The sequence below is a fragment of the Doryrhamphus excisus genome, linkage group LG1 (assembly GCF_037039965.1).
Source record: "Doryrhamphus excisus strain RoL-2023G ecotype Guam linkage group LG1, RoL_Dexc_Guam_v1.1, whole genome shotgun sequence".
Taxonomy (NCBI): Eukaryota; Metazoa; Chordata; class Actinopteri; order Syngnathiformes; family Syngnathidae; genus Doryrhamphus; species Doryrhamphus excisus.
This window is the reverse complement of record NC_136357.1, coordinates 8,377,389-8,403,690: the sequence shown is the minus strand read 5'-3', so window position 1 is coordinate 8,403,690 and position 26,302 is coordinate 8,377,389. Positions and strand designations below refer to the sequence as shown.

Genomic DNA, 26,302 nt, shown 5'->3' with positions numbered 1-26,302 from the left:
ATTTGAACCACAGGAGTAAAGATAAAGCCTGCAGTAAAATTTTGTCAATTTATGTTGCAGTTTGTCAACATTATTTGTCAGTCTGCTTTTGAGAAGACAATGGCATGCTGGCAAGAAAGTAGGAATGATAATGATCGCTTTCAACAGGGATTATTGCTGTCAAAGCAAGAATCACATTGATTCTGAGGGCAATCTTTTCCAGGATGCTTAATGACAATGATGTAAAAGCTATTAGGTCATGTCAAAGTTTCTGTAATTAGTCGATGTTTCTCATAGTGTATGCCAGCGGTGGGTAAGCATTTTGTTTCAGGGGGCCGAAATAATTGTCATTGGGTCGGATTTGATAACGGTCCACCTGGAATTGTTTGTCTTGTTTTATCTGTAAAAGATAATGCTAGATGTGCTGGTGTCCCTGTGCTTGTGACTACATCACACCACATGAAATAATGACATTTAATTTGACAGGTTTTTTTCATGTACAAATGCTGCAGACTATGAATGATAAAACATTCTCTGTTAATGAGTATGTGATCGTACCTCCTTTTTCACTTCCCAATGTCACTTGTGTTGACATATTTTTGTGTTTGTTTGTTTGTGTGAGGTAGTTGTCTAGATTGCTCCTTAAACCATAAAAAGTGCTTTTGTATTAGCAAAATAGAACCTAGTACCTGCTCAGCGGCAGTTTTCATTTTATGACGCACTCCAATAAATTATCAATACTTTTACAAAAAGAAAACTACACTGAGGAAGAACAAAGACATTTAGTTAACTGCTCAATGCTTGAATAGTTCCTGAATTCTTCCTTCCACTACAAATATGTCTCAACCAATAAGTGTGTTTTTCTAAACATGCCACATGACCTCTGTTGTTCACTGAAAGATAACATCCAAACAAACAGTGACCCTCTGTGCCTTCAGCAGCATCAGCATGTTGACACATTGTTGTGTATAAGCAAAGATGGCGATGGCATTGCACTTTTCAATCAGGTTTGCTTTGTTTTCTCACGCATGTGTACATTTTATGGAGTGAATCTTAACTTGTGCACCAAATATATTTCTGCGGTGTACTATACATTTTTATAAAGAAATGTTTTTGATCATCTCAGAAGAAGCAAGGAAGTGCTTCACTGTAATGCCGCAGCAGCTAACAAGCAACGTGACACATAAGGCATTGAAACTCCCTTTTCTCCAGTATGACTCAAATGATGGTGACTTAAAAGAACACTCATTTGACACTAATGATGATACAACTGTAATGTGCCTTACAACAGTGTGAGCATGTTGGAGGTTTATTGTTTCCTGTGTTGTTGTATGTATTTCAGGGTTTGCTGTGTCCCGACTGTCTTTGCCGCATGTGAAGCCGTGGACTAGAACTTTGTCTGGTCCCCACACTCGGTCATCTGATGGCTTCTCAACAAACCTTAGCAAAAATACAAAAGGTAAGTTTGATCTCTACAACTCTTTTTTCCATCACTGACAGCCATTATATTCTTTAAGTGTATAGTATGTATGGTGATATTTTTTTGTTTTATTTCCGATAAATCATCTACATGAATTCTTGTCTCAGTTAAAGACACACAACCTATGAGATAAATCTAGTAGAAATGTGAATACAGTTCATATGATACGAGGCACAATATTAAATAGACCTTCACAATACGCCTAATCTAGTAAATAAATAAATGATGAAATGAACACCTTGCTTTCAATGTCATCCCAGCCTGTCTAATGGTAAGTGAGGAACCAGGACTTTTAATACCATTTTCAATGTACCTCCCCCCTCTCATTTGAATATCGCATCACATAATATCACACTCATAGCTTTGGAAAGCTCAAAGCATAGTGGTTGTTGTAATGTTCTATTTTAAGTGTTAAGGCAGCTCTCCATGTTTTCTTCTTGGTTGTATAGCATTAATCCCTGCTTTGAGTGGAATACTACTGAGAAACATATCAAAAACCAACCTGTATATACCTATCTTCAAACTGAATGACTGGGAATTTTAAGTCTTACCGCTAAATTTAACAGTAGGAGTAGCATGTTTCTTTTGTCCCCTTCATTTTTTAGTCGACATCTCTGAATGTCTGTATGACAAGCAAAATGGTTTAACCAAATGACTCCCACCCGCGCTGTTTTCATGTCAGAAGTGGAAGATGTAGTCTGTTTCTGAGTCACAGTAACCTCCCACAGTGGGGGCATTAATGTGAACATGGCCGCTCTTAAAGGAAAAGACAAGGTTACTTCGAATAGTTAGCTCTTTCTATGTTTTGTCCCTCAAGAACATCACTGGGATTTTGTGCAATGTAGGCTGATTTATCGCATGCCACAACAAACACTGATCGAACTACATAGATATTATATTTGCCTTTTACAAATATGACCATTTTTATTGTGTTTCTGTGTGCGAGATAACACGCTCAAATATGTTGCTTGCTAAACATACAGTAATAACTTGTGTGTTATTCTCCTATTTCCAGTATCATACAAGCATCTCTTGTTGTTCATGTGAGATAATTGAGAGGACATTTTAAAGCCAAACTGATTCTGTCTCGGTAGGTCAAAATGTCACACTGTGCTTTTTTATGCGTACGGTGGCACAGTGATTGTCGTCCAATGCAGGCAGCAGCCCCTCCAGGAAGAGCTCCTCCTGGGTCAAAGCTTGAGCAGCCTCTGCTCTGCACACAAAAGCTCACTGTTGTTGTTGCTGCAAACCTGTGGGTGTTTGTTTCTTTGCTACCGATGCTCTGAACTGCTCTCTGACACCCCCCCCCCCCACATCGTGTTTTCTACAGGAATGAAAGTTATGCATGAAGTCATTCATTCCGTGAAACAAGGGAGGGAACGCTTCTCAATAGCGTTGTTTGTGACCTAGCAAGACTATTGACCATGAGAGATTGGTGGCTCTGTTTCTAGGATGAAAACATGCTCTCCTCGTAAGCAGAGCGGTGATGTAGTTTAAGATCACAGCCAGGAGTGCACAGAGGCAGGAAGAGAGTTAGCATTGTTGTGATTACAGGCAGTGGGCCAAAGGCTTTGCAGACAGGCAGGTGTGTCCTGGTTACGACCTCTGGCTGTGGCTCTGTTGATATTATATCTGTGAGACTGGGTGTTTTGTTATGACTGTGAGTAAGATGAGGAGGAGCACCGTTCGCACTCGTTTGACCCCCAACTCATTTAAAGTTGATATCTAACAAGGTTTCACATGAGTCTTTTCTCATTATTTCTTCATCAGATGAGAACGTGAAGGCTGGCGTCCACCAAGGCCTCCGCTGCACCTTGGGCAGCGCACACACATGATCACATGACTCTGGACATGGATGCGGTCCTGTCAGACTTTGTTCGGTCCACTGGGGCAGAACCGGGTCTGGCAAGAGACCTGCTGGAAGGTAAGACACAACTGACAATAACTAACAAGGGTTGGGTGATCCGTTTGATCGCCTGTTCCCTGATGTTGGCTGGGTTCTGAGATTAGGAGTGGGGAGAGGAAATGAGGTGGAAAAAGGAGCAGAAAGGACACAAAAGGAAGGGAGGGGAAGACAGGGGTTCACAACAGAGAGCCAGACCGCTGATTTAGAAGCCATGGTGACGTTTTTATGAGAGCTCTCCCAAGAGGCAGCTTTGTGTCCGTTCACTGGGTCGCATTGAAGAGCCGAGCGCGACTGGCATGTAAGCTTAACTCACTTAGCCACATTGAACAAAACAAAACACTGGAGTGCAAAAGTTCACAAGCCAACAGAATTATGGGCCTGGTTAGTGAGATTGGCGCCAGTGTCCTGAGTAAATATAAATTCAAGAAAGACGTTGTGATCATATACAGAATGTCTTTTGTACAGGGACAAATACAGTATTTGTGTCTCTGTGAATAGGGAGTTGCCATTGTCCAGTCTGACTAAAAATATAATCAGACTGTCACACCGGTAAAAAATGTGACATAGTCAAAGAGAGGCTATGCTTTCACCGGAAAGGTAGTGGGTGGGTACCACAAGTAAGGTATTAGATAAATACATTTCACTTGAATTCCAAACCCATTATATAAAATATTAGCTTTAGAATTTACCCACACTGAGAGCAGTGGCAGTGCCACTGAATGAATGCCTTGCTCAGATGCAATGCCTTATGGGAAAACTTAAAAATACTTTTTTTCTTATTATAAACTCGTATTGGTACTTGTTTGTATAGTGATTGTCGTAGAGCTTCATGTAAATATTTAGAAAGTGATCATATGCTTCACCCTCTGTCTCGTGTAAGACATGTAGTAGTTAATGCGTAAACAGAACGCAAACAGTGCTTCAACTACTAGTCTTCAAGCTTTCATATAAATGACACGCATTGCTATGGCAAGTTGATGGACAATGCATAAGAAAAATGAGTCCAAGTCTCAAGGTGGAATTGCGTACAACACAGTACACCTTTTTATATTGTTTGTCCATCAAAATGTTTTTAGTGGTGCCATAAATAGTCAGTAAATTCCTGCATGAATAAGATCATGCTAATATGTTGCTAATGGATGTTAGTAACCATGTTAATAATTTGTCTATGCTTCTTTTCGCTGATGACAGCCATTTCAAATGAAGCAGAGAGTTGTTGTCTCCATTGAGAGCTTGCGTGCGGATGCATTTAGGGACCATGCATTAGCAGCAGTGCTTCAGGCCCTTTGCGTAGCAATCACAGGTTTTGATCACCTCTGAGAGACGCTCACTCAATCAGTTTTGCATTGATTGGCTAAAGAGACAGCGGTCAGCGGTGCCAAGTTTCATGTTCAGTTCAGTGTAGAAGCCTCATAGGGGAGTAGCAGGTGGCCAAAAAGTGCTCTAGTTTTCGAGATACCCCTACCGGAGGTATAACAAGTCGTACTTGGTATCAAAATGTTCGTTAGAACCTCTACTTTTCAGAACTGGTGTTGTACTTTGAAAAAGTTGTGTATAACATAGTCAATTAACCCCTTTATTGCCGAAACACGCAAAAAAACGACACTTCCTCATACCTTCAATTTATTCAACCCAGTCACTATAAAACTTTGTTTGATGCCACTACAATGCTATTTCTTTATTAACAGAGGTCTGTGGATATCATCTGGACATCAGTGGTGGTGTAAAAATCCCAAGGGGGGTAGTCTGGGGCCCCAAAATGGGGATTTTAGCCCCTTTTTCTACTTTTTCTTCAGGAAAACACCCCTTGTGAGCCCAATTTCAACTCAGATAAGGAGTGTTTGGTATCAAAATGTTCGTTGGAACCTCTTCTTTTCAGAACTGGTGTTGTACTTTGAGAAAAATTTGTGTAACATGGTCAATTAACCCCTTTATTTCAGAAACACATTAAAAACGAAACTTCCGTACACCTTCAATTTCTTCGACCCAGTCACTATAAAACTTTGTTTGATCTCGATAAAGTGCTTTATTTCTTTTTAGCAAATGTCTGAAGAAACAATCTGTACACCAGTGGTGCAGTAAAAATCCCAGGGGGCTAGTCTTGGGCCCCCAAAACTTTTATCTTAGCCCCTTTTTTCTACTTTTTTTCGGGAAAAAGATCCTGTTGCAAACACCAGTGAATTTGTAACTGTACTCGGACTCTGAAGGTCACTTCAAAACTCGTTTACCTGTTTGAAACAGCTTAGCAGTATTTTCTTTACCAGTAAAAAAGTGCCTGCTACCAAATATTGACCAATGAGACCAATGCTAGTTTTCATCGCTTCTGCCATCCCCATCCCCATCCCCATTATCTTGCTCAACACGGACAGTATTCGGGCAGTCACTGCATTTGCATGCTTCGATGCACGGAAGTCCAACCTGGGGACATGGACATTTCGCTCCATCAATACAGCTTGAATCTTGACAGTACAGATGAGTGAGGTTCCTCAGATCACTGGGAGCCGATTCCTTCAAAGTTCGAATGCACACAAGGTTTTCTCCACTCTTGGTCCAGCCATATGCACAGGGGTCCCCAACTTCAGGTTTTGCTATGTGGCTGCTGCACCATACCATGGTCTGATATTTTGCCCGGAGTGCGTGCTGTTGAAAAGCATCCTCTGTAGGAGGGAGTGACACCACTGGCTTGTCGGTTGTTGATGAGTGGATGAGACGCAATTCATCCAAAGTTTTGCAATGTCTGTCCTTACGACCTTTGTAAATGAGGATACCGAATTTTCTTGCAGAATCCATTCCCACCTCTGGTCCAGGACTGTTGAATTCAGAAAGGCCTTTCAACTCATCTTGATGCTTTTGAAGCGCATTGAATGCAGTTCGTTTCCCTATTTTGAAAAATCCGCTAGTAGTGTCACATCCTGAAAGGGCGTGCATTGCTGGCAAAATGGAGCAGAGTAATGGCCCTACTTCTTCAGCAATCTTAGTCACTGGAATGAATCTCTCTTTTGTGGTGAATTTTCCGGCATGACCTGCGTGCATGTAGACCTCCCGACTCAACATTCCTCCACTCTGATAATGCAACAGCAACACAAGGACATCAGTGTCATCGCATCTGACGATGGTCCGTGGAAAGGAAGCTGAGTGTGTTGCATGTAACACAATTCTTGTGTCGGCTTCAGCTTGTGTCGAAGCCAGGTTCTCCATCGTACAAGGTCCTTCAGCAGATATTTGTTTCACTGTCTCTGGGTTCGGGTAACCCCCAGCAATCACCAGTGTTTTGTCTGGTGCAATCATGTCAGGTGCTCTCGCCTCTATATATTGACTAAGAAAATATATCAGTTCTGCTTTATTCTTTCCGGACTTGAGAAACTGTTTGTAGTTAGGAACTTTCCTATTCCCAATTACCTTGTGGGAAGCTCTATGTTCATGACTGTCCCCACGTCGTTGTCTTTCTCCTCCCTTGATGTTCAAGCTTGCATCTACATCATAACGGTCAAAGACCACCGTTTCGACTTCAATATGCAAGTCTGGATTTTTCAATAGTCTGGTCAGTCTTTTCAAGATGATCTGTCCCAAATCATCGAATGTCTGGAAGTGTGTTTCATTCACACTTTGTACAAGACTCATTCCATCAATTATGTATGCAGTTCGTGTGTAGGCTTCTGATTTCAGAACTGTTTCCTTCTGGCAACGTTCTTCAAGCTTGCTAGCAAGGTACAACACCAGTTCTGAAAAGAAGAGGTTCCAACGAACATTTTGATACCAAACACTCCTTATCTGAGTTGAAATTGGGCTCACAAGGGGTGTTTTCCTGAAGAAAAAGTAGAAAAAGGGGCTAAAATCCCAATTTTGGGGCCCCAGACTACCCCCCTTGGGATTTTTACACCACCACTGATGTCCAGATGATATCCACAGACCTCTACTAATAAAGAAATAGTCTTGTAGTGGTATCAAACAAAGTTTTATAGTGACTGGGTCGAAGAAATTGAAGGTGTACGGAAGTTTCGTTTTTAATGTGTTTCTGAAATAAAGGGGTTAATTGACCATGTTACACAAATTTTTCTCAAAGTACAACACCAGTTCTGAAAAGAAGAGGTTCCAACGAACATTTTGATACCAAACACTCCTTATCTGAGTTGAAATTGGGCTCACAAGGGGTGTTTTCCTGAAGAAAAAGTAGAAAAAGGGGCTAAAATCCCCATTTTGGGGCCCCAGACTACCCCCCTTGGGATTTTTACACCACCACTGATGTCCAGATGATATCCACAGACCTCTGTTAATAAAGAAATAGCATTGTAGTGGCATCAAACAAAGTTTTATAGTGCCTGGGTTGAATAAATTGAAGGTATGAGGAAGTGTCGTTTTTTTGCGTGTTTCGGCAATAAAGGGGTTAATTGACTATGTTATACACAACTTTTTCAAAGTACAACACCAGTTCTGAAAAGTAGAGGTTCTAACGAACATTTTGATACCAAGTACGACTTGTTATACCTCCGGTAGGGGTTCAGTGGATTTTTGGTACTGCTGCTACTGCACTATCACGTCTGGTCATCTAATGGAAGTAGCCCAACTTCCCCTCATAGGAGTCCATTAACAGGCCAACACACATGGTCAGGTTACAAGCCTATAGCACACTCTCTGAATATCTTCCACTGCAAGAATTATAGAAGCAGGTATTATCGGATATATCAGTATCCTTTATTCGACACACTATCACTCTCCTTGAAGCTGCGTTTTCTGAGGGTAAAAACTCTATCTACCTATTTAGCGGCTAAATGCAGCACTATGCTTCACTACATGTGTTCGAGCAGACTGGGCGTTACAGCTTTCTCTCCGAAATCAGCTGCCTGCTTCCTTCCACAAAGAACTCTGTGAGAGTGATTACACTAAATCCAAAGCCAAGCTCAAGTCGATGATAGCTGCATTTTCTTGTTATTTGAGGAAAGCTTGATTTTGATTTTAATGTTTTGAGTTTCATAAACACTTGTTCACACACAAGTGAGTCTTAACAAGAGTGTGTGCACTCTCAAGTTCCTCCCACGCATCAGGATATTGCTGTCACTCTGTTAATGGATCTGTCTCACTGCAGCATCTTCACGAGTCTGACCCTACCCAACCTCAATCTTTCACTCTGCTTGTTGAAGATGAAGCATGTTCCTCACAAAAACACCATATTTATTTGCTCTCTATATGAACTACTACATGTATTGTTTATTTTTTGTTTATTAAAGTATAGTGGAACAATAGTACAAATAAAACTGGACTAGTTTACATTTTTGTTAGGATGGGCAGTTTGAGTACATTTTCTTGATCAACTGTCAATATTGTATTTTTGTGGCTCATATTAGGGGCTGAAAAAAGCCGATGTAAGCCAATATGTGATATAAGAGCATTAGTATACACAGGGTACATAGTGTACATGGACATAAAGTGTTAGAATACCAAAAATATGAAAAAAAATACTTTTTCTGTGTTTATAAAACATCTTACCAGTATCAATTAGTCATATTTACTAGCTATTGAAACATTCCATCTGCAGCAAACAGCTCAAAAACAAATGCTGAAGCAAACATTGATGAGTGAAAAAATAAGTTGACGGCAAACAAAATAAGAAATCATCACAACATGCACTTAATACATTACATTTTATGTATCTCCAAGGTAGCAGTGTTTAGTAAGCTATGTTCAATAATTTCCATGTTGTCACACATCTGTGGGAACATTCGAATTGGTGAAAATCAAATTTGGGAACCTCAAATACACTACATTGCTGAAAAATCAGTTTTACATCGTCATCATAATTTCTTTGCAATGGGTAGAATGTTTGTTCATTATTATTGTATGGCCCACAGGTAAAAACTGGGACCTCAGTGCTGCTCTAAATGATTATGAAGAGCTCAGGCAGGTCCACACTGCCAACCTGCCGCAGGTGTTCAACGAGGGCCGCTACTACAAACAGCCGGAGGCGCGTGACACGCCAACTCATGTCAGCAAGATCGATAGGCCGTGTGTGCAGAAGCAGGATGACAATGCACAAGGTAGACAAACATATTGCACTCATTTTGTTTCATATTTCATATGATTGTTAACCAAAACAGCAGCACTTCAAAACAACCTCTCAGAAGAAGTGGTACCCAAACGATATTCCAGTGGCTGTCATGTTATGAGAAGATCTTCATCCTTCTGGCTTGCTCCACAATGTTTTATGTACACACCTTCAAATTAGTTCATTTGAGTCTGCCTGTCCATTTTACCACATTTCTCTGCATTTTCAATGTAATAATGTAACTACTTTTACACATTTTAGACATAAATAACTCTTATTTTAGCAAGCATCACTATTATACTTGACACTATACTATAATACATTATTATTATATTTGTACAAAGAAAGGACCCCTCTCTAGTAAATGTTTTGTCACAAATGGAGGCTTAGTCTTCTCTGCAGTTAATACGTAAAGTAAATACAGTATATATCAACAGTCTCTATTTGAGGAAATGCTATTCATAATTAATTTAAACTGTTACACTCTAAACTATGCTGAAAAGATGTGAAAATATCATCAGCATGTCCACCGTAGTGCCTTTATTTGGGAGTGTATTTATTTATTTATTTATAAAGCAGGGGTTTGCATAGCTTGCACTGTAGGCACTGTGATGGTGGAAAATAGTTCAGTTCGAACGTGATATACTGCCTAATATTGCATAAATTCACAAGAGAATACGGTGGAACGGAACAACCACAATATGTTTCCTCTTCATCCATTCACGTCTGTCTCCATTTTCCTTTTTAGAGAAGCGTCTGTCCCGGGGGATCTCCCACGCCAGCTCCGCTATTGTCTCCCTGGCGAGGCTACAGGTGGCCAACGAGTGTACCAATGAGCACTTCCCTCTTGAGATGCCCATCTACACATTCCAGCTGCCAGACCTCAGCGTGTACAGCGAGGACTTCAGGACCTTCATAGAGAGAGACCTGATAGAGCAGTCCACCATGATGGCCCTGGAGCAAGCTGGTCAGTGCTGTTACTGTTTACACTTGTTTGGACAGATTGGTGTACACGCCACAAAGTCTGTATGCAGATGGGCCAAAGGGTGACAGCTCTGTTTGAGAGTAATACTGAGACATCTGGGTAAAGCTTTTGGGATCCCCGAGGATTCCTCTTCCGGCTTAAGCTTTGAACTTGTCGGGAAACTAGCAAGTAAAGTTTCTCATCTCCCTACAGACTCTAAAGTTTGTGACACCATCGCCTCCAGTTCTTGTTATTTTAACCCCACAACTGACTACAGAGGATCAAACGGGGATTGTTGTTGATATTGTATATTGACCTCCACACTAACAAAATGTATTAAATTAATTTCAGCAAACCAATCAGTCAAGAAGGAACAATTGAGATGTTGGCAAATGGTAAAATGCCCCCCCCCTAAAAACCAACAACAATATACTCATGTCCTAGAAAGGTTAATGACTGCTAGGCTCATCTGTACACTGTTGTTAAATAAATGATGCAGTCATTTCACTTAAAGCTCAGAGCTGTCAAAATTCCCATCTCACCCTGAGGAACACAGGCTGGAGGGGCTGTGAGCCCATTTGAAGAATATTTAGCATAGCAAGGAATTATTTAACATCATTAAACAAAGTGAGACGGAACAATTGGGGGTTTTATTACAGGATATAAAAGATCATTTACATACTAGGATGAATGTCTTGTCCTTGAACTCATTTTGAAGCTGTTTTTTACCTGCAGCACATTGATTTCACCTCTACACTTAACCCAACACAGCAAGCACACAGAATCCGTTGTGTGCAGAGATTGTGCAAACTTGACGTATACTAATGCCGTCACATTTAAGTATATTAAAGTCATGAAGTCCGTCTGTTTCAGCACATTGGCTTCAGTAGGAGTAAATTACACCTATACATACAGTACAACAATTGTTCCATAGTAGGTCATCCAACCTTTTTCTGGATGTTTTCTGTGCTGTTTTTACATGTCTTATATTGCATACTGTATATGTTTGTGTAGGTCGTCTAAACTGGTGGTCCACCATGTGCACCAGCTGTAAGAAACTGCTTCCTTTGGCTACCACTGGGGACGGAAACTGCCTCCTCCATGCTGCTTCTTTAGGTGAGCATGCACAGTACGTTTGGCATGAATTAAAATGGAAGAACTGTGTTGTGGCATTAGCTGACAACATTGCCGTGGATGTTAGATGTATTAAAAGGTGATCGCAGTCTTTTGAAGTTTATGGTTTGATAGTTTAATTCCTGGGGACACACTTGTGTTTCATCTGGGCCTTCTAAATGCAGTGGTTTATGCATATTGGCATCAAATGACTACATATTGTAATAATAGCATGTATGTATCTCCATCAGGAATGTGGGGATTCCATGACAGAGACCTGATGTTGAGGAAGTCCTTGTACACCATGATGAAGAGTGGGGCTGAGAGAGATGCTCTTAAGCGGAGGTGGAGGTGGCAGCAAACCCAACAGAACAAGGAGGTTGGCAGGAGTGTCCACATCGCTGAAAATCTTAGAACCTTCTAGTATTAGTAGCACTACTTTAGTGTGAGGCTTTTTCATCAGTAGCTGCAGGTTGAGCAAAGCACTTGGTTGGAAATAGTGACACTAAATGATAAAAGGAATAGTGTGTAGGCGAGCATGTGTTCACCACAGTTATGTTGCTTGTGCAGTCAGGCCTGGTGTACACCGAGGAGGAGTGGGAGCGGGAGTGGAACGAGTTGCTTAAGTTGGCCTCCAGCGAGCCTCGCACACATCTCAGCAAAAACGGCAACACAAATGGAGGGTAAGGTGTCTCGCATGTGTGTTTCTCCCACAGTGATGCCTTAAAACAATGCTACTTCTGAATTTGGTCCACAGCAGAACTGGATGGTAGCAGGGTTTTTATGATGTTGATCAAGCATTATTTGTTATTTGGTGGAAAAAATGTAGTGCATATGTAGTATAATAGTCCATTGCATGTGTACACATCCGTTCCTTATTCCTAACAGAGGCCTATTCCCTGCACCCATTACAACTCTATTTCCTTGGATTTCCAAAACGTTCTGTTGTAATATATGCCACCCACGGCCTACCTCCGGGCGCGCCCACTCCGCTGTGTTTGGTCACACTCAGCTTGTACAGATTGTACCTGGGCATGCCCATATAACGAAGTCCGGCTCAGACGTCCAGTGTGAGAGCCACCCCAAACTTCTTTCACTTCTTTAAGATGTTGGTCAAGCATCATTTGTTATTTGGGACAAATAGTTGATAGTTGTATCGTTTATTTTTAGAATGTTTGCTTTCATATATCACTACAGTGCATTTGAAATAAAACACCGGTTGTATTTCTATTTTCATGACTGAAAAGTGTTTGGAAAAGTTGTAAAAATTGATTTTCCCACTTTTCCCATTGAAACCATCTCTTTTAATGTGTAAAATATTACAGTTTCATAGTAGTTCTGCATTTCACCAAAGCTTGAAACCTTTAAAAATTGATGTGGATGTGAAAAAAAACACCATCAGTAGACGTTATACTCTGCCATCTAGTGGAGGATTAAGGTGCTTACCATCTCAGCCTTACCAGCATTACCCTTCCTACTTACATGTGACTTGCCTGTTGCATAAACAAGAATGTAAGCAAGCTTATTTAACCAGATCGGAAACCAACTGGTTTCCTCCTCCTACACGCGCAGCAACCATCATTACTGTTTCTTGTTTCCGTTCTCACAAAGCAGGTGTGATGTGTTGAACACAGAGTAAGCACACTCACGTGTGTTCAAGTGTAATTTTAGTTACATTTCAGGCATCAACAACCTCCCATTTTGAAACTGCATCATTTACTCCATTAGTGCGGTGATTTTAACCTGTCGTTGAGCTTGGCTCTAACACAGTAATCAGGTTTGGAATGGTTGATGGCCCTACTGCGAGAAGAGTCCCTATATGGGTTGAGTGGGATTCGCATATTAAGAGGCTCTTCATTAGAGTTAATTTGGCTGCGTAGGCTGTTTGTGTGCCCAACAACTTAATTGTTGCACATTTCCTTGTTCCCTGGTGGTCATAAGCCTGAGCGCTCTGCCTCTGAGCTTCCTTTCGCTCACTTTCATTCAAAGGCACGTGGAGCCTGAACATATGGACTTATTGTTGTCCTGTCTGTTTGCAGGCGCCGGATGAAATAGATCTAAGTGGTGAAATCATGCAATTAGCTGGTGTATTTTGTATTTTTTGCCGCTAGTTTGCTTGTAAAAAGTCAGTGCCAACTCAGGAAATTCTCATGAAATCCTGTGTGTGTTTTTGTCTGCAGGGTGGATAACTCAGAGGATCCGGTCTATGAGAGTCTGGAGGAGTTCCATGTGTTTGTGCTGGCCCACGTGCTCCGCAGGCCGATTGTCGTGGTGGCCGACACAATGCTCAGAGATTCAGGAGGAGAAGGTAGCCTGCACCTTGTCTTGAGGTTTCCAACAACTGAAAAATGTTGGACTCTAAAGTTGTTGCCCTGACTTGTAGCGTTTGCTCCCATTCCGTTTGGTGGCCTCTACTTGCCTCTGGAGGTGCCTCCAAGCCGCTGTCACTGCTCCCCACTGGTGTTGGCTTACGATCAGGCGCACTTCTCTGCCTTGGTGTCCATGGAACAGAGGGACCAGCAACGAGAGCAAGGTAAGCATCATTGCAGATTTTTGGTGAGATCTATAATGTCTGTTTCTCCTTAATTGTAATGTGATGAAAATCTTAGCTTCTGATTTAGTTTGGAGATTGCAAGTGGTCTGCCTGTCCTGCTGGAGGTGAATAATGTATGAAATGGCAGTGGAGCTATGTGTGATCCATTATTAAAAGATGCCAGTTGGCAGCGGGAACCTGGGAGTAGCCAGAAAGTGGACAGCAGGGTCACTTCTTATTTAATACTAATACTAGGAATCATAAATCTATGTGTTGATTTTTAATTGATTCTGTAGAAATGTATTGATCTTACACTTATAGTCATTGTGTAGTCTCTCCATCTCGAACCATTGAATGCATTTCACTGCTTGGCAGGCCCTGCATTCCGGTAATCGCATTCCAGAAGAAAGACATCCCACTTGGAGCTTGTCAGAGTCAATCTCATGAGTTCCAGATGAACATAACCCCCACAAAAATATTTCTGATGACCGCGCTTAGATATTTGCTTGGTTTCTTGCTTTTTTGTTCAGGATTTTTTGAGCAGTTTGTGTTATAGTCTGACAGCTGCAGGAAGGAAAGACCTGCACACACTTTGGATGTATCATCCTGTCACTAATGGAGCTCCTTAGTGTGTGTTGGAGGCAGTGGGAGTCTTTATTCATCATGGAGGACAGCTTGGCTGTCGTCCTCCTCTTGCCCACCTCCTCCACCTGTTCTAGAGGACATCCCAGGACAGAGTTGGTCTTCTTTATTAGTTTGTCCAGCCTCTTCCTGTCAGCTGCTGTGATGCTGCTCCCCCAGCAGACTACAACATAGAAGAGGGCAGAGGCCATCACAGAGTCATAAAAGGAAACCTATGGCCTCTCTTGATGACTGCATCTGGCTCTCAGACATTTCTTAACATGCAAAAATATATATATATTTTTTTCACTGACATTTTAGAGTAAAGCGTTGTCAAAGTGTTAATAATAATAACCTTCAAAATGTAAAAAATGTACTTTTGTGTACGGCGCCTCTCGTCCGAAGTTAGCTGGAGGCTCCAGCATACCCCGTGACCCTAATGAGGATAAGCGGCATAGAAAGTAGATGGATTGGTTTCAAACTTTTTTTATGGATTTTATTCCATCCATCCATATTCTACTGCTATGCGGGTGGCCTAATTTGATGTTGTTTCTGTCTTAGTTGTACACAATACATAATATATGATAAATTAAATTGCTATAATGTACCCATTGCTACTATTTACAACCAGTTTAATTTTTAGTCCCAGTAAGCTGTGGTGAATGTGCGACAGTCCTGATGTCAGACTATTAAATCTTAGAGAAGTCCATGTAAATCAGTGTACTACCACTCTGCAAGTAGGAACTCTAAACTGCAATAGATTTTGCAAAGTAATGTTAATGCTAACAAACAAGAAAGTTACACTACCAAAGTTCACAACAGGATATAATGAAAGTAATTGGCTGCAATTACAAAGTAATGTTATGAATTAAATAAATGTGTTGAGGCTGTTGATTCGGTCTCGGCTCGTTTGTGACTTGAAGAACAGTAACATGATTTCATCTATGCAGAGCTTCGCAACATCTAAACAGGAGTTCAGAACATGGAAATTTAACTACAGTCAAACTTTGGTTTTCATACGCCCCAGTTTTGCTTCACGCACTGTCTCGGTTTTTTGTACAACATTGCACATAACATTAGCCCAGTACTCTATTGTTCCACAAAGACGCGTGCCCAAACAAAGAATCGTAGGTGTTGCTGACACTGTCCATGCATTTTTTATTAAGTGTATTTGCGAGATAACCCTCCATGGTGCCATAGAAAGTTGTGAGTGCCAGAAATTTGATAAAGAAGGTGAGAAACACTACTGATTTTCATCTCGCCAAGAAGGAAGTCCACATGAACAATCCTCATTTATAATTATTTTTCATTATTTTCTGCATGTCAAACTATAATTATTCTTTCTATTCTTACCTTTTGGTAAGATTTTTGGATGTCTGGAATTGACTGTGGAGTTTGCATGTTCTCCCCATGCATACGTGGGTTTTCTCCGGGGACTCCGGTTTCCTCCCACATTCCAAAAACATGCTAGGTTAATTGGCGACTCCAAATTGTCCATAGGTATGAATGTGAGTGTGAATGGTTGTTTGTCTATATGTGCCCTGTGATTGGCTGGCGACCAGTCCAGGGTGTACCCAGCCTCTTACCCGAAGATAGCTGGGATAGGCTCCAGCACCCACGACCCTTGTGAGGATAAGCGATAGAAAATTAATGAATGAATGAATGAAATTGACTGATTGTTACCACACTGTTTTTGTACAGTTGGGTTTTTGTTAGAACTATTAGAGTTAATTCATGAAAACCGAGGTACCACTGTGTACACAGTATTTGCTGTTTGTTTCTAAAGAAAGTGTGACTTTAGTGCTGTCTTGTATGTGGTGCAGAGTTTCTTTCTTGTTTTGCCTGTTAAGGTGCCAATGTTCCTTGTCTGGATGCTTTGCTTATTCTTGAGGTCAGAATAATCCTCACATGGCGTTCCTTTAATTGACAAACAGAGTAGATCTCCTTGACAACCAGCCTGAGTAGTCACGCCACTTTTGTGTATCTGACTCAGTGGGTGGAACTCGCATGTCATTTAAGTGGGCACCCTGCCAGAACCACTTCTCCGTCATCTCTTTCTCGCATACAGACGCTCGCGCTAACCACTTCTTCATTGCCGGCCTATTCTCAGTATACAAACAGCAACCTTGTTATTAAGTCAGAGTATGGCCGCTGCAGACTAGCAGGCAGACATGATTACAAAGCTGCTGTTCCTTACCCTGCAGCAGTACCGTTTACTGCCAGCAGCACTTCAAATCAAAAACCCTTCACAGTCATTACCCACTCAGCACCCACATTTTGATTTCAGTGTGGGTTTCCATGTTTTGTCCACTAGATGGTGCATAGGTCCACAGAAGCTGCTGTAACATCATCACTACTTTGTGCACGCCTGCACTATTCCTCTCTGGTACATCAAGTTCTGTACTGGGAACATTTCAACTGCAGTGTCTCTCCAGGATGTTATGGAAACACTTTTAACTGAAGTCATGTGAGGAATCACATTACATGGCAAGGACATTCTTGTGTTTAGTCGGTTTTGTGAGAAGTGCCTTCAAATGTTTATGAGAAATAGTCAAATATTGCAATTTTCCAAGTGGTCAACCGAGGAAAAGGTCACACAGAAAAGCCCCCGCTGCCAATTAGGGCAGAGCAGAGTAGCAAACTGTAACACATCACCACATATGGGCAGGGTCCTTGGGTTGCTTTGGGCCCCCAACAAACCAAGGCTCTCTTGTGACAGGCAGACCACTGTGTGTGGATGTCTCAGGTGTAGCCCTGCGCTCAGCCCCATCCCCCCACAACCTCATGCACACACTGTTGGTGGTCATGCGTGTGTACAGGTGCCACAGGCTGCTTTGGAATACTAACTCTTTTCTTCAGGCCCTCTGTGTGGAGGATTAAAGCAGGGTCCCTCCCAGTAACTTGATTCTAAATTGCACAGGCACATCCTGCTACTGGAGGCTTTTCGGGCTGCTTGCATGGCTGCTCGAAGGAAGGGAGGGGCCTTCATGTGTATCCTTCATTATAAAAGTCCATGTGAGGTTATCACACACGCTTCTTTACCTGCTGTGTGACGAAGACCAACATCTACAGTATGTATTTGAATATTAAACGGCGAGATTTCTGTTGATTGAGTGAAATTGATAATTGTTAAGGCAACACGGAATGCCCTACTTGTCTGTCTCCAGCAGAGGTGCTGCCGATTCAGTCTCGGAGCATTACAGCTCAGGTCAGCATTATTCTGATCAATACAAGACTGGCATCAAAACAGATGCTCAGGACATTCATCCCATTGATCATTTATCATTTATTGTTCCCATTATTGATACGATGTGGAGTCAAATTCTTAACTCTATCCTGCAGGCGCTGCTTGCTGTACCTTTTCATTAGCCCGCCTGTGCGACTGTGGTCAAACTGAGAGCAACTGGTGCACTGGAAAACTCTATTTCCAGCCCTGCTCTCAAAACCATTAGAGGTTTTCTTTGGCAGGCCCGCATGAATCCCTCCATCTCCTATTTGAATGAAGTAAAGGCTGTCTTTTACACATAAAGACCACCTACATAACAGCCATGTAAGCACCCAGCTCTGGGTAGGTTTCATTGCTCTATCTATTAAAGCCCCATAAGTGTTCTCCTCACCACGCTGTCCGCTTAATTGAATCAACATGGCAATCAGAATTAAAACGTTACTTGTTGTGGTTTCATGTGCTGCTGCAAATGGGATACGGGTGGAAATAAACTACCAGGGTTCCATTGTTAAAAATCTGCAGCCAGAGGTTTGGGTCAGATTTAAAACGTGCGACTGCTGTTTACTCTCCTGGTGAACTAGGCCCTTTAAATGTGCAGCTGTGCACTGACCAAAGTCAGGAATTTAAGTTTTCCAGACAGTACAAATTGTTCTTGAACAGAGGAAACATTGTCACAGTGGTGCTGCAGAATCAAAACTTATAATTGGTGCACTTTGTCCTCTGCTGTGACTAAAACAGACAAGACAAACCATGGGGTACGACACTTGAAATGCTGAGTGTGCATTACCAAAAGCCACACAAACACACACACATACATTCAGTGGAACCTCCAAAGTTCTGTAACACTGGTTGACTTCCAAGCAGTTCTACTGTGGAAAGTCCCCTTAATTTATGTAAAAAAGAAAATAATGTTGAATTGATCTGTTCCCAAATTCAAACGGACAATACAGACTACGTTTGAACATTTTAAGATTCCCCACATACCACTAGGAGTTCACAACCATCTAATAAAGCTGAAGTAAAGTAGCACCACTCACCTTTAAGATACCTACCTTTGTTGGCAAGCTTCTCTGGTCAAGTCTCTGGACATTTCAGTTCATTATAGCTGCGTACCAATTTGATCCAAATACAAATACTGTATTTGCTACAATCTTGGTAATTCTATTTTGTGATATTTTTGGAGCATCGAAGGTTCTCCGATCGTCAATTCAGGCTTTCCAACAGATGTTTACTTGTAGTTGACATCCACGTTTGGTCTCCTCTGCTGACTACATGAAGCAAGGGTGCAAAGGGAGCAAGGTGAAGAAGGCCGTTACGTGCACCAAGGACTATGATGTCATCCTTGTATGCGTTGTGGGAATCGGTCATTCAAGGACCTGCCGGCAGGGCTAGTAAATACATTACAGCACACTTTAGTCCCCCGGAGCTCCGTTGGCAATCTGGGAATTTGGCCACAGTCCAAGTGGCAGCAATAGCACACGCAGCACTTTAGAAAGGCGAGAAATTAGGACAGCTGCGTTTGTGCTGCGGGAGCCAGGACGCCACCTGACAGACCTCCCCTGCCTGCAGCATGACCCCAACATGAGAGCAAGCTGGCTCATTTTCCTGTAGATTTGTGACTGTTCATACTGTGCATTTCTGTGAACATTGTCTCTCATCACACTTGAGCCATAAGCATTAGACATGCCATTTTTAGCTAGCTGGTGTCACATGCAAGTATGGTGCAAACCAACCTTGACATCTGTGGCCAGATTTCTAATAGGCAGCTGTACTGCATGTGATATATTTACTCAGCTTGAAGGGACGCGGCCAGTGCTGTCAGATCCAATTTAGTGATCATGTTAAATGTGCTAATGCATTTGTGGAGGCTGTGACCCTGCACCAGGCCGTAGAGGCGTCATCACGGTGTCTGTCCCACCACTGTTGTGACGCTTGTCACATACACACGCTCACTTAAAAAGGATGCCATTGCGAACGCTTTGACCCGCACTGTCTTCAGGGACAACGGGGGCAGTTGCTGTGTCGATGTGGAGCCTGCAGAGAGAAGCGGCCAATTGGCTGTTAGAGGAAGTGAGCAAAGGGGGAGGAGACTGCATCGTCCATCTGTGTGAAGCCTCTCAACTTGTGCAGCTTGCGTCTCTCTGCTGTCATGTGGATAGCTTGCCCCCCACCCCCGAAACCTCCCCACGCTCACTAGTCCAAGGAGATATGTCACATGAACAAGAAGGAGTCTCAAGTGCATGCACGCAAACACACTGTGCACGTGCAGTGGGAGGCTCCCAACACAGGAAGCAAGGGTGTGGGTGTTTTGTGTTCTGTGTCCAGTGATTAGCACTTCTTCCTGCCTGTGAGGATATGATCCTATCAGTGTACGATGAATGAAATCATCTGGCCTCTTATCACACGCTGCTATGTCTGAATGTGCTCAATTATGAAACCAACTTGTACACCCTCCCCCATCTGTCAGAAAACCACTCACTTCCTCAGTCTCATTAGGAGGTATGCTTTTCCTCTCCAACTGCTCGGATTTCCCACGATGCTATTTAATTAAGGTGACATATGCACAATCTCACTAGATCCAGTACAAGAGCCGCATTAAAAAAATGTCTAATGTCTTAATAATACTCAGTTTAGATATTAAGTCAGCATTACATTATGTTATGGTCACACCCATTTTGGTTCTTTGGCTGTGGCATCACTTGTGACCTGTATTAATGCATAGTGTGGAGCTTCACCACATTTCAGGTGGTGCAGGGTTGTCAAACGGTGTATGTTTAGTACGTGCAGATGTTGTCACCCATGTCTGAGGGCTCTCGTCTGTGTGGGAACAGCTGGGTGTTTCAACAGGACAACGCTGCACTTCACAATGGCCGCTTGACCAAGGACTTCTTGAGGGAGAATAACAAATAAATAAATCAACCACACACACATAATAAAGATGATTTAAAGATTCCCAGCCTGGAATCTGTCTATAGTGTCCCAACTCTAAAACATCCATTTTGTTTGGGCGTTGAATGATATGCCATCCAACGGACTAGTTGGCCATACAATAATGGAGATGGTGTACGTAATTCGAAAACCAAAACCGACCTTGTTTTGTCTGGAATCTGGAATATTCATTTTCTACCGCGTATCCTCACGAGGGTCGCGGGGGTGCTGGAGCCTATTACAGCTGTCTTCGGGCACGAGGTGGGGTACACCCTGGACTGGTCGCCAGCCAATCACAGGGCACGTATATACAAACAACCATTCACACTCACATTCATATTTATGAACAATGCGGAATTGCCACAAAAGTGGAAATGCATGTACGGGAAGAACATGCAAACTCCACACAGAGATAGCCGAGGGTGGAATTGAACTCGGGTTTTTTAGCTGTGTGGCCTACACGCTAACCACTCATCTACTGTGCAGTCGCTCTGGAATATGCCTGTGAAAATTCTCATTCATTCATGTCATTTTATTCTCAGGGCACTGAATCAGATTTCTGGATTCTTGTTTTCTGTTAAAATGTTGGGATAAATTCTGAACGTTTCATCCAATGAACAAGGGCCGACATTGTTCTGTAGTTTCTGTTCTAAATCTAAATGTCTTCTCTAAATCTTCTGACAATGTCCTCTCTTCTAGCTGTTATCCCTCTGACCGACTCGGAGCACAAGCTGCTGGCCCTCCATTTTGCTGTGGACCCTGGCAGGGACTGGGAGTGGGGCAGGGACGACAACGATAATACCAAGCTAGCCAAGTAAGTTTCACGTGCAGTAGCATCTCACGAGCCAAGAACACAAAAAGGTGCTGATTTCCAAAGAAATTCACTGCATTGAAAAAGTCAAACTCCTTGCCAAGTTTTCAGTGCCGTTTGGGGGTGGGATTTAAGTCAGATTATGAGCTCTGGCTCCGGTCACTTCAAAGCATGACCACAGAGAGAACACATTTTGAGGGTCGTCAGTCATCCTGAGGGTTTCCCAGGGACGGCCTCACTGGAGCAGCAACACCCGCTATTAGTTTAGGAAGGCGTTTATATAAGGTTTTCTGTTTCACATTCCTGACAGGCAGGGGGTTACAGTTATCCTCCATAGCGAACACAATGGGAACCATGCATGCAGAAAACACGACTTAAATGTGATGTGGGGGAAGAACTAAAGAACTACTCCTGTTTTACACTTCAAGGATGCTGGTTGACTTCCAACCATTTTCTGTGTGAATCATCTATAAAATAATAAGAAGAAATAGGGGTGTGTCAATCCGATGTTCAGGATCGAGATCGGCTGCTGATCCGTTGTATTTTGAAGATTAGATGATATCGGCTTCCGCCAGGTGATTGAGCCAATCTGGTTCGTAACAAATGGCTACACACTGACATACTGGGTGCGGTAATGCGCCTCAAATCTGGTTGCCAATCGACTTCCTCCATCTGCAAGAAGAAAATGCAACACCAGCATGCAGACATGTCCGCGATGTCCCGTGTTGAAGTTAGTTTCACATTGGGTGTCAGATATTATGGTCTGTAGCCACAGCAGTAGCTCCCCCACACCATGCCTGGACTGCTGTGTCATGGTGTGGGGAGCTCACATGGGTAGTGTCGCTGTAACTGCTGGTTGTTTACACTACGAATTATCAATAAATTACTATTGCACTGAAAGAATGTAACCGAGCGGGTTCAGATTCACGGTAATGTTATGGGAGTGCAGAGTGACGAAAAGGACAGGAGCACGTTTATTCTTAGCTTGCTTGTCTCTCCATTGACTTCCGTCAAGCTAAGAAGAGTTGACAGTTGTTCTGCTGAAGCCTTATGTGATGTCATACATGATTATTCAGAAATGTTTGGTCAATTTGTGAATAGAATGTTTTTGAAAGGTTCCAGTGTGTGTATTATTGGTACATGACTACTAGCGCTTGACCTGTCCATCTTCTTCTGCAGTCTTATCTTGTCTCTGGAGGCCAAACTCAACCTCTTGCACAACTACATGAATGTAACGTGGATCCGAATTCCATCTGAAACAAGGGTATGTTTATTTTTTGGGAAATCTGGGCCTTCTCTGTCGAGGCTAACTTAGCTTCAGAGAAGATGTAATGAATTGTAAATTACAGTGGTATGAAAAAGTATCTGAACCTTTTGGAATTTCTCACATTTCTGCATAAAATCACCATCAAATGTGATCTGATCTTTGTCAAAATCACACAGATGAAAAAACAGTGTCTGCTCTAACTAAAACCACCCAAACATTTATAGGTTTTCATATTTTAATGAGGATAACATGCAAACAATGACAGAAGGTGGAGGAATAAGTAACATCACATTTAATATTTTGTGCCCCCCCCCCTTTATTATGTAAATGTAACTGAAGCATTCCTGCTTCATGTTTTATCTTGTAGGCTCCCCTGGCTCAGCCTGAGTCTCCGACCGCGTCTGCAGGCGAAGACGTCCAGTCCCTGGCCGAGTCCATGGACTCTGATCGCGAGTCTGTTGGCAGCAACTCCAACGTCAACACTGGCAAAACCTGCAAGGACAAGGACAAAGACAAGCAGCGCAAAGACAAAGACAAGAACAGGGCCGATTCTGTAGCCAACAAGCTAGGTAGCTTTAGCAAAACACTGGGAATCAAACTAAAGAAGAACATGGGGGGACTGGGGGGTCTCGTGCACGGCAAAATGAACAAATCCAACTCTGGCTCAGGTCGAAGCGGGGAGAACGGAACGGAAAAGACAAAGAAGAAGGACTCAAAGACAACCAAAGGGAGCAAGGACGAGTCGGGCCAGTCGGCTAGCTCCACCTCCTCGGAGAAGGCCACAAGTCCCTCGCCTACAGATAGAGATAAACCCGCTAGCTCCTCCCCCACGGACAGAACGGACAGTACAGGCAGGATCTCGGGGGACAAGAGTCTTGAAAACTGGAAGTACAGCACGGACGTCAAGCTCAGCCTCAACATCCTGCGAGCCGCCATGCAGGGCGAGCGCAAGTTCATCTTCGCGGGCCTCCTTCTCACCAGCCACCGACACCAATTCCACGAGGAGATGATTAGCTACTACCTGACCAATGCCCAGGAACGCTTCAGCCAGGAGCAGGAACAGAAGAGAAAGGAGGCGGAGAAGAAGCCCCCCGCTCCCAGCGAGGTTGCCGCCAAGAAGCCCGAGCACGAGAGTGTCTTCCAGAGGGAGCGATCGGACAGCTCACCCCCAGAGAGCTGCTCTCCTGTCCTGACCCACCACACCTACACCCCGCAGCCCCCCGTGGGGCTCAAGATGCAAGGCAGGAACAGTCCCACGCCTGCAGCCCCTCACGTCTCTTTCCCAGTTCCTCCACTCACCCCACCGATATCCTCCCACCACGTCCCCCACCCCGCCCCCGCGCCTTACTCATCTCCCAGTTTTGGTGCTAAGAGACCTGGGCCCGTCCCTGTGTCCGCCCACTACAGCCATACCCCACCCATCCAGAGGCACAGCGTGATCCACCTCCAAGATGTCAACATGCAGCCCTCCATCTTCCAAGACCCCTACAAACCCGTGGTGGGCACCCTCAAAACGTGTGCCACTTACCCGCAGCAGAACCGCACGCTGTCGTCGCAAAGCTACAGCCCCGCTCGCTTGTCGGGCGTGCGCACCGCCAACACCCTGGAAACCCTCTCTTACAACATGCCCGCAGAACACAAGTCCCACACGTACACGAACGGCTTCAACGCGGGAGACATTCAAGACTGCCTGGAGTTCGCCGACGAGGACAACTCGTCTCACACATGGCTCAACCAAGACAAAACCAAAGGGCGGAGCTCTGGAAGCCCTTTGTACTGCTTTCAGCAGCGCCGCTGCAAGAGGGACAACTGCTCCTTCTACGGGAGACCCGAAACGGACAACTATTGCTCCTACTGCTACAGGGAGGAGGTGAAACGCAGGGAGAGGGAGGGCAAAGTGCAGAGGCCCGCATAGCCATCATCACCATCCACAACACCGCCATGGCAGACCTTTGACTTGTTCTGTTACAGAATGCTCTTGTGTTCCTTGTTAGGCAAGATGAGGGAAGCAAACACGGTGAGCAGCTTTGGCCACATATTATTGTGCTTTTTCTTTTTTTTTTTTAAATTTAGTCTTTTACTTGTTTTAGAGTAAAAGTCATCTCTCTTTGTGATGTCGCAATGGAAAGCTTTTCTTTTTCATTGTAGAAAAGATTTCAGTATCACCGAGCATTTGAAGCTAATCAGTTCGAATGCAATACCTCTGCTCGCTTCGTCTTCAAATTTCCAGTTGTTTTTGCAATCAAAGGAAAGTGGAAGTGGAGAGCATTATTCGCCTCGAAAGCAATAAATTGGTGATTCCCTGCTCCACTCTCTCCCAATTTTGTCTATGCACCAATAATATATAGATACTGTAGGTTAACCGTGTCCTGTAAATTGTCAACGATTGTCACAGTGGGAGCTAATTTCCACCACAGGAATTCTAATGTATACGCAATATAGGTCAATGTCGGATTAGGTTGCCATGTGACATTTGTTGAGTGTATCTCTGTTCCGCGATGGAGTCACGATTAGACTCTCAAAAGTGTCTTTTTTTTTTTCCTCCAAGATTTTCCTGTGCCAAACACTGAACAATGGAGCTCTTCTCAAATATGCAGTGTTTGTGGTGTGTCCCTCTCAGTTGCCTGTTAAATAATCCTAATTGGTCAATGTCTTAGCTGAGAAGAATTGTGGGTAGTAAGAGCAAGAGCCGATGCGTATTTGTCCCGAGTGTGATTTCTACGTGTCCGCCCCTGTAGGCCCGCCTACCCGTCTGTCTCCCACGCGCCTCGCAGTCATGCTTTCACTAAACGTTCCTGTCCGGTCTGACAGTGTCCGTCCTTTCGTCCACATGTTTTCAAGAAGCACCTGCTGCTATCAGAGCACCTCAAGCCTTTTGTGATCATCAGTGCTTTAACCAATCAGTGGGCCTCCAAGTGCTTTCTGCTCATTTGAACATGACGACTGTAAAGAAGACGTGTTTGTGTTGCCGTTTGTTCTGGTGATGCTGTTTGCTGATAACAATGTACCATGCTGTCCTTAACAAAAGTGTGTCCTGGCCAAGGATGTCCACTGAGGTTCGCTTGTGTCTCCTCCTGTCCACACTGCGGTGTCGCTCCTTCTCCTCTTTGTTTCCTGCCCGAGCCCCCTTCCTGGATGCCCACCATGTTAGGACTGTAAGATATGATTTTGTATTCCTTTAAGACTTTTACACAACTTTAAATTATTGATTTGCACATTAGGTACAGATGTATATATGACAAAAATAATAGTTTATTGTTACAAACATCATGTGTCTCTGTCTTCTGTTTTTCAACTGTGGGTTGTGACTTTTCTAACTCACTAACAATGCAGTGACTCTAGTGTCTTGTTCCGTTTTGTCTCAATGTTAAAGCAATAGCGACCGAAGGCACATTTTACGGGATAAAATATGCTGTAACTCAGGGGTGGGCAAA

At 43.2% G+C, this 26,302-nt stretch overlaps 1 protein-coding gene across 1 annotated transcript in view; it reads left to right on the top strand.

The window, feature by feature from the left end:
• The window catches only part of otud7a (OTU deubiquitinase 7A), a 31,033-nt gene extending 5,860 nt beyond the window's left edge, over positions 1-25,173 (top strand). The window contains exons 2-13 of the mRNA XM_058074999.2: positions 1,322-1,438; positions 3,230-3,383; positions 9,212-9,397; positions 10,154-10,372; positions 11,384-11,485; positions 11,734-11,861; positions 12,053-12,165; positions 13,663-13,790; positions 13,866-14,015; positions 21,490-21,604; positions 22,781-22,865; positions 23,236-25,173. Coding sequence (XP_057930982.2) covers positions 3,299-3,383; positions 9,212-9,397; positions 10,154-10,372; positions 11,384-11,485; positions 11,734-11,861; positions 12,053-12,165; positions 13,663-13,790; positions 13,866-14,015; positions 21,490-21,604; positions 22,781-22,865; positions 23,236-24,783 — 2,859 coding nt within the window. The 5' untranslated portion in view covers positions 1,322-1,438; positions 3,230-3,298 and the 3' untranslated portion in view covers positions 24,784-25,173. The remainder of the gene's footprint in view (positions 1-1,321; positions 1,439-3,229; positions 3,384-9,211; positions 9,398-10,153; positions 10,373-11,383; positions 11,486-11,733; positions 11,862-12,052; positions 12,166-13,662; positions 13,791-13,865; positions 14,016-21,489; positions 21,605-22,780; positions 22,866-23,235) is intronic.
• The last annotated feature ends 1,129 nt before the right edge of the window (positions 25,174-26,302 follow it).